Raw genomic sequence first — 8,857 nt, 5'->3', positions numbered from 1 at the left:
TCCCGCCCGCCGCAGCACCGGCATTCCCTGAGATTGCTCAAGCGCAGGCAGCCCAGCCCTTCTCGGACTGCTGCCTCGGCACAAACGCACACAGAGCAGATGATGGAGCAAAAATATTGTGACCGACAGGCTGGCGAGAAGTGAGTGTGGGCCGCTGTGGATGAAGACCTCAGAACCAGTTAGTGGATATTAGGCAGCGACCACTGTAACGCTGGTTATATGCCAACGGGTGAACAGAGCAACAAGGAAGCAGCAGTACAGGTTCCCTGGATTTTGGGATGCTGGAAAGCTGTGCCCCTCCACGCTGTGACTATCTGATATAAGTGAAGTTTTATTGCTAGCTATAATATCTGTGCATAGAAAACTGGTGTCATGACTGAAGTGGTTAAAAAAAAAAATCTAGAGCTAGACAGACAGGCAGACCCTGGAAGAAAAGCCAAAAGCAGTGTCCATTAAGTCCTGAAGGGGCTTCACAAAACCTCAGTTAGCTAGTCAAAAAAATAATAAAAGAGAAAAAACCAAACCAAAACAAAACCACAGCCTGATACCTAGTTGGAAAAAGGAAAAAAAAAAACCACAACCAAACAAAAAACCCCACAACCTGAGATGTAGTTGGACAAACAGGCAGAGTAAAACAAAAAGTCAATAGGAAAGATTTATTGCTTAAAACTGTCTCTGGTTATGCAAATGGCTAGCAGGAGGTTTGCACCAGCTCAATCTGCCAGCTCATCTCTCACCAGCACAGGGAATCGCTCGCCTCCTTCACAGAGCTGCGTGTAAACCGCTCGATACAGCTGAGCCGCAGAGGCCTCTGGGTAGAGCCGGGACTCCAGGACAGGCAGGATTTCTGCCATTGTGACCTAGGTGGGAGCAAAGGAGACATGTCATCAGGGCCAGCGTGCATTTTTAGGATTCCATGAAGTGAAGTGGCTGCATAATGAGTGAAATCGAACCAGAGCAGTATGACTAATAACAACATGCTAATTGTTAGACAGGTAACTTTCTTTTGTCACATTTGACAAAGGCAGAGCTGATCTCCCACTGCTCATGAAGCGCACCAGCAGCCACCCAGAGTTCCCAGAGCCGAGATAAAGAGCAGTGCTGGAAGATGGCCCAGGGCTGGGGTGCAATCAGCATCCTGCAAGAAGGTGGCAGGAGCTCTGCAACCAGTGGCTTCCTCACCCACGGGTAAGATCAACCCTTCAACTGCCATCATGCCCCAGCTGGGCCACGTTAATCCAAAACAGATGGGCAAGTGACCAGCTCCAGCCCAAACAGAGCGAAGCAGCACACACTATAGCGGCTCACAAAGCTGTCCAACATTCCCCAGCCTGGCTTCTAGTTTCCTGAGCCTTGCTCACTCCTCGATCCCAGTCCACACTCTCCAACAGTCCACTGGCCTGTCACAGCATCAATAAGGGCAAAAAGCTCTGGGATTCTGACAGTGACTGACAGTTCAGACATGGGTGAACTTCCAACCAAAGGACAAAAGTCAGTCTTTAGCGTCCCACTCTTGAATTAATGCTCTGAAAGACATTAGTTGCTGCTTGTTTTTTTTTTTCTTTCAGCTGGCATCAGCTAATGAAGTCTGAGCAGCCTGCACATTAAAAATCCACATTGCCTTGCCAATGAACTGCATGTATCAGTCACCTCCCTCAAAGCATTTTTCAGTGGTGGAAACAAAGAAAGACCCAAATAGAAGAGAGCAAGGAGCATCTGAGGGGGATCCCTTTCCTGCGCTCCATAAATCTCTGCACAGGGAAACAGGACATTGTCACCAATTTCTAGGAAGAGCCAAGAGCTGCAGACAGGAAAGCTACCTAAGGGAAGAGCTGGCACATGAAGGAGTGCTACACTGCTCCACTCCCTAAGAGAAAGCCCCTTCTCTTCCATCTGTCTGGCCTGCTCCCAGTGTGTAAGAACAGACGAAACGGGCCTTCGACGTCAAAGACAGGTTAATATCTACCAGGACATTCTATGGTTCTTGCCATTCCTTCACAGAAAGGCGATGGACAGGCTTGGCCCAGAAATAAGCGCATCCTTTCCCAAGGTATTTATCTTGTACCAAGTCCATTTGCTTCACCTGTCCCAAGAATTTCCCTTATCTTGCACACTCTGCACAGAGAGGCTTCAGATACTCACCCTGTGCTAAGCACCTATTTCTATACACATACAGGGAAAATTGAGTCACTCAACAAAGCAGCAGGCTTTGGTCACTACTTCATTTTGGGCAGATAAAAAAAAAAAAAAAAAAAAAATCAAAACCCTTACAACTCACAATTCAGGATTATAGCACTAAAGTCCCATTTGAAGACAGGCAGCAATCTATCTTCAGCCAGAGGAAGGAGTGCTGCCAGTTATGAATAACTCTTCCCCGGCTTACAAAAAAAAAAAAAATCGCTTTTCCAAAGCCTCTACCATTCAGGTCAATAGCAAAGGTCAGCTCAAAGGAGATGTGATGTCACAGACCTTCCCTGCCCTTTGCTGCTGTTGGTTGAGAAAAGCAAATGATCTCTGCGCAGCAAGAACTCCGCTTAGGTTGATGGAGAGACTGACCAGGCAGTCTCAGAACACTAAAGTCAAGATCAGCAGCACAATGGTTTGAGATTTAAAAGCAAAGGGACAGACAGCAGAGGAGCTCATTAGCAGGAGAAAATGACAGAGTGGTGCCCTAACAGGACTGTCAAGGGCTGTCAAAAGGTGTCTCCAGGCATGACCAACAACATCCTCCACTGCCAAACTCACTCAGAGTAGTTAGAAGAAAAAATTCTGATCAGGAGATGGTCAGGCATTTAGAGGTCTCTGCTCTAGCCTCAACAAAAAAAGGCTGTTCACCTACAAAGTAGAAGACACTGACAGGACGTGGACACAAGGCATAAACACAGAAACACCACAGGGAGAATTTGCTGTGCTGCTGCTTCCCCATCAAGACCCTGTACACTGGCTGTCATCCCACAATTGCCCTCTTCTTGCTCTACTCCAGGAGTGCTAGCGCTTTGAAAGACTCACCTTCTGTAAGGCAATTTTTTGGCGCAGCATTGACACTTGCAGCTTCAGGGCAAACAGGTCCCTCAGCTCCTGCAGGCTGGAGTAACAAAGGAGAGGGACGGCCAGCATGCCTGCACTGTCACACACCTGTCGCCTGGGAGGAACACAGGCTGGAGAGCAGCTTCCTCCAGCCCCGGTGCAGTCTGGGCGCAGCCTCATCTGGGACTCCACAGCTGCTGAAGGGGGAGAATTGGCAAGGGACAGGAACAGCCAAGTTAAATCTTCACTTGCAGAACTCGTGATTTCTTACTGTTCCTAGAAATGAGTGACTAATGGCATTGTGTTAGTCAGGGTAAGTTCCTTGAGTGTGGCACAATCATGATATCTTAAGTTAAAGCACGCAGTCTCCTCCATCTCCCAACAGCTCCCTCACCAGCCCTCCCGAACTGCAGCAGTTAAACATCCTAAGCCTCTTCTGAACACAGACTGGTGGCAAACACATACCACAGTTTTGTTCGCCACCTGAGAATTTTACCTACTATGTCACCATTAAGGATAACCAGGAGAAAAATGACATTGGTCCATAGCGTTCTGCACACAGATAGCAAACTACTGTTCAAGCAAAGCTGCTCACATTCACACCTGGTGACAAAACCAGCGACTGGCTCACCTCCTCGCAGAAGCTGCAGCTTATGCAAGCACTGGGAAACCACGGCTTGCAAACCCTCCAAGGTTAGGAGGCTTTCATACTCTCTTTGCAGAGTAGGGTGGTCTAGAAGAGAAGCAGAGGAAAACTAGCAGGATCGAGCATACTGAAACCTTCCCCACAAATACCAGTTTCTAGAGGGGTCTTGGGTCCACTAGCCATCATTTTAGGCAGAGAATGCTCCTGCTCAGGATATGCCAAGAACACAAGGTACATAGGACTGGAGTTCACTGAAATCATCCTTATTCCACTTCTTTTCCCCTTCATCCCCCTTTTTAGCCTCCTTACCTGCAGGCTCAGCTTCCACATACTGGCTCAGAAGGGAGGGGACATCCTGGAGGACCTTGAATTCCTCCTCAATCTCTTCGGGACTGAAGGTCGGCATCGGTGGACGAAACTCAAAACAGCAGCAGCTTAAGGAAGGTTTCACAGCACCAGCTCTGTGTGCTACAGTTGGACTAGATGATCTTAGAGGCCTTTGCCAACCTTAATGATTCTATTCTACGGTTCTACCCCTGGGCTAGCTGTGATCAGGGGCCGAGGACAAGCAGCCCATGGGGCAGCATTGCAAGGGGAAGGCGATGGCAGCGCAGCTATGTACGGCATGTTTGCCCTGTGGCCTTGTTTGTCTGGATCTAAAGTTTTACAACCGCTCAAGAGCGACACTCGGAAAACAAAAAACAAAAAAACTTCCTAGAGATCCAGCTTGAACTCCTGCTATTGAAGGTGTAACTGTCTCCACATGGGAGCACGCTGCAGAGCGACTGCACCCGGTGCCTGCTTGGGGAAGGGGATGGTGAGCTGAGAAAGGATACGGTTGCCTGGATCCTCTCTATAAAACGGTTCCTTGCAGCTGCTGCATCTGCACTTGTTTGGCAGAGACGACATCTCTCCCATGCCCTGAAAATTCAAAAGGCGCAGGAGGTGGAGGAGCTATGCCCTACTGTATCAGAAAGTGCTCACACTGAGCTGTGACACACCAATATGACGCATCAGCACTTCAAATACAAGCATCTCCCTCATCCTTCTCTTTTACAGGTTCCTTACTAGGCACCCCCTCCTCATTTCTAGACAGTTTATATTAGGTCAGCAAGGACACCCTGCAGAAAGCATTAGACACTGCAAAACACCTACGCTATTTCCTCAACTTGCTTTAAGGGGAAGGATTTAAAGCCATCAGAAGCGAGACAACCCATTTCTATAAGCAGAATGTGAGCTTGCAGCACATCACTAATTCTGTGGTATCGCACTACCTGTGTTTTTATCCCATGGGAAAGAACAAATCCCCCTTCTTGAGGTGTAAGTCATTTGCATTTCTTTATGCTTAGTCTCTTAGTAAATCTGTACAATAGCAGACAGGACAAACTCAGGCCCTAGTTTTTACCATAGTAATGCCTTCACATGCCAAATTTCCTCAAGACTCTCCTTTTATCCTTTTTCTCTTTTCTTGGACAAAGCAGTGTTTGGCAAGAAGCAGTGCATCGGCATCAGAGACACAAAACGAGGTTTGAGGACAGAATCATGAGTAAGCTGACCATGACCTCGTGTAAGGGTCCAGTTTTTAAAGCGTTACATAAATAACAGCGCTCTCAGAGAGGTGCAGTTCACCTAAGAGTTGAACATCCCCCCCCGATGCACGGTCACCTTTAAGTAAAGGAGGGCTTTCAAATGCCAGCAAATTTCAGCCAGCCTCCCAAAATCTGCTGCAATAAGGGAGAGTCATCAGGAGGAAGCTTAAAATAGTTATGCAGTGCATGACTGTCTAACCCGAGCGTGCGTGTGTCTTCTCTCCATCTAAATGGATCTTTTAAATCATGACAGAAGCTGCAGTTTTCAGAAACACATTATGCAAAGAACCAGCAAGGTCAAGGAACAGAACGGAAGTTACCCGGCAAGATGCGTTTCCTCTATAAGAGATCTTGAGAGCAAGGGTTATTTTCAATCTTTGCACATAATAGTGAAGAATGTAAAATGACACCAGTGATTAGGATGCCGGAAGGCTCAATTCACAAGTGAAAATTAAGGGAATCAAGTCTTTACAACTCACTGAAGGGCAACTAACAAATTGGTCTCATAAAGACAGTTCCCAAGAGGAGGAGAAATTTTTGAGGGTAGAGCAAGGAGCCATAGCTAGATTTAAGAGAGTTTAATATCTAAACAAACCACATGATGAAAAATCTGTTGAATTATGGTAAGATTTCTCAAAGGAAACAGTAGGAAACTCATCCAGAGGACTGGTGAACAGACTACAGCACAAAGTTCACCAGAAACCCAACCACTTGCACCTATCAGTGCAGTAATATCATAATTAGCTCTATTTAACAGAGTTCATTTCAGCCTCAAATACCACCCCGCTGCTTCCAGGCTAGAGAGGGGCCCCAGCAGAGCAGTTCAGGTCAGCAACCAGTTGGGAAACTCACTGCACCCAACTCCTGACTTCAACAAGCACAGGTTACCAGCAGAGACATCTGCAGCATTGTTAAACCCGTGATTAAAGCATTCCAGCACCTCTACAACTTGGGGATTAACAGGGATTAGCACTCTGAAAACAAAAGTAATGCTGGTGGCTAGAATAACACAAAAACACACATCCTCAGAAAGAACCTCGTGGAGACACAAGGTCCTGTATTGGATCGCTCCTCCTGCTCCAAGTTCAGGCCCCACACGCCATGGGGTGACCCACAGACCAGCCCGCAATCATCCATATGACCCCTCCTCGCAGCCCTTAAGCAGGGGTAGCTCTGGACTGATCAAGGTGGGCTTACCTGGAGTTGATGGAATAGGCTTTCCTGTAGGGAAGGGGTAGCTTCAGCTGGCGCCTATAAAACAAGAGAAGCATCAGTCCTGACTGCTGGAGAGCAGTGAAGCCTTGTCTTTGGAGAAAATGATGTCTTGTCTAAATCTGAAATTAATTTAGCTGTAATGGAATATGTCAGAAGATCCAATCTGCCACTGCCTTCAGCCTGTCCTCAAGGAAGGAGGATCTGTCTACTCATTCATTTCCAGAAGCATCACTGAGCTGACCTGGGAGAACTCCTGCACTAGAGGTTCATCCAGGGTGAGAACCTGGGAGCAAAGCCCCAGCAAGGCAGAGCACAGATGTGGAAACCACACGTTCTGGGAAGGTGATTAATATGGACAGGAGAATAAGCAGATCTCCCCGACTTCGTGGCCAGACCCAAGCACGGCAGGGCAGCTTTGCTTCGCACCGTGTCACACTCAAAGAAATGGGAAAGGGACATTCCGGCTTCCGCTGGGAATGAGTCTTAACCCCAAAGTAGAAATTCCTCACTGGTTACCACAAAAACACATGGGTTAGCAGTTATGGCTAGCCACATGCAGACTATGAACTCAGGACCATAGTAGGGATTTTAAGCAAATAAACAATTGAATCCAGATTCCTGTTCCCCCAGCAACCATCACTCAGTGTCCTGTGTCCACTCCACGACGGTAGGAACAGTGATAATTTCCTCCCTGCACAAATACAAGAGCTCGGTTGTGGCAGCTGAGAACTGTTTCATCAAAAGTTTCCAGGGACAGACAGGCACCAGATCTGAACTTCACTGTTTCTTTAAAGCAAAGAGTACCCAGAAAAGAGTATGAAATTATTTAAACTGCTCTGAATGCAAAGCCAATCTTTTGAGTATTATTTTGCCACCTTTCCACAGAGAACCTCAGTGAAATCCACTTCATAATTCTTCCTACACCAAACACTTGAAATAACTGCATTCTGGTCAATAACCATTTTTGTAGTTACACAGACAACATCTTACAAGATGCCACCTCTCCAAACAGCAGAGAGAGGGAGGGAGGGTTACATATTATCATTGTGTACCTCCCAAAACCAAACAAATTAAAAAAAAAAAAAAATCAATAAGCTGTAACATAAGTGCACTTGGAGGAAAACCATGGTTCAAGAAAGCTGTACAGAGACAGTTTTCTAAAACAGTCACAGAGGCCTATGAAATATCACAAGTCTTAAGTGACTTTCAAAGTCCCAGCCATCGAAGAGCAAGCTCTTAAAAGGAAAACACTTAACCACAATGAAGACTCCTCTTGAGAAGGATCTGAGGAGCGGTGAAAAAAGGCTTGGCCCTACAGAACAGCAGAAGAGACTTTGCAGATGTGCAAGTCAGTGTTAAGAAAAACAAGACAGATGTGTCCATAGCTCAGCACTTACCCCTTTTCCTGCAGCGTGACTGCCCGAGGCGAGGTGCCCTTTCCCCATGCACCTTCACTTGTGGGGTCTTCCTTTTTGCCAGACTCTCCCAGGAAACCACAACTTTTCTTCCCTGCATCACAGAACCGCTCACCAGCGGTTACAGAGTTCTTTCCCCCAGCTGGATCCCCTATGGAAAAGCTTTGCTGCTCATTCAGGGTAGACCTGGACAAGCCAGGTGTCTTTTGGGGTTCAGCTGGAGTGCAGACCTCCCTGTCACCGGCACCGATTGCTGTCCTATGACTCCTTCCTTGTTTGCAAGTTGCCTCTCTTGAGGGGCTCTTCCCAGCTGTCCTGGGACCTCGAGAAACACATCTGGCTGGGGGTTTCCTCCGCAGTTTTTTCACATCTGGGTCAGTCCTATAAGGGGCTCTTAGCTGGTATGGAGAGGGCTTCTTCAAAGACGCAGGCTTTATGCTTGCAGCTCTCACCTTTGTGCTCTCAGGAACATCCTCACCAGATACAGGCACCTGCTGCTCTTCAGCATTCTTGGCAGCAGATCCCCCACCCACAGACTTCTCTCCTGTAGCTCCCCCGGCCTGTAATGGAGTTTTCAAGATGCTTTTCCTAACTTTCAGTGCCTTCTCTAAGGCCTTGTTCAGCAGTTCCAGCTCCTCCAGCTCCTTGGGTGAAGGCCTGTTTTCTGTAAGAGAAAAAGATGTATTAGAGGGTCCAAACCAGGGTTTTCCCCCTTTGCCTAACCTCCTCTTCCAGGCACCACAGCAGGAAATTGAACCCACTGAATGGTGCAGTGGGTATTTAGGCTGCACTCCCAAAGCAACTACACAGAGGATGCCAAAAGCCTTAAAGGCCCAGGATGGATGGGAGTCACAGGAGGAGCCAGTTCTCCCCAGTCAACCTCAACAAGTGACAATCACCAGCTCTCAGTCCAGGCCCACAGGCGCTTCACCCGGCCTTAGTTACCGTGGCGTGACTCCAAGCCA

The 8,857-nt window shown here is 47.5% G+C and overlaps 1 protein-coding gene across 1 annotated transcript; it reads right to left on the bottom strand.

Annotated features, from left to right (window-relative positions):
* Positions 1 to 713: 713 nt before the first annotated feature.
* On the bottom strand, positions 714 to 8,556 carry LOC104276140 (chromosome unknown open reading frame, human C16orf59; the record flags this gene model as incomplete). Its single annotated transcript, XM_009872334.1, has 7 exons — positions 714 to 860; positions 3,010 to 3,142; positions 3,631 to 3,760; positions 3,983 to 4,065; positions 6,460 to 6,513; positions 7,875 to 7,986; positions 8,227 to 8,556. Coding segments are annotated over 7 exons (989 nt in total), but the record flags the coding sequence as incomplete, so codon positions are not given.
* Positions 8,557 to 8,857: the final 301 nt, after the last annotated feature.

This window comes from Apaloderma vittatum, unplaced genomic scaffold (genome assembly GCF_000703405.1).
Source record: "Apaloderma vittatum isolate BGI_N311 unplaced genomic scaffold, ASM70340v1 scaffold36056, whole genome shotgun sequence".
NCBI classification, from domain to species: domain Eukaryota; kingdom Metazoa; phylum Chordata; class Aves; order Trogoniformes; family Trogonidae; genus Apaloderma; species Apaloderma vittatum.
Note: the sequence above shows the minus strand (reverse complement) of the source record. Positions and strands in the feature narration are given on the sequence as shown.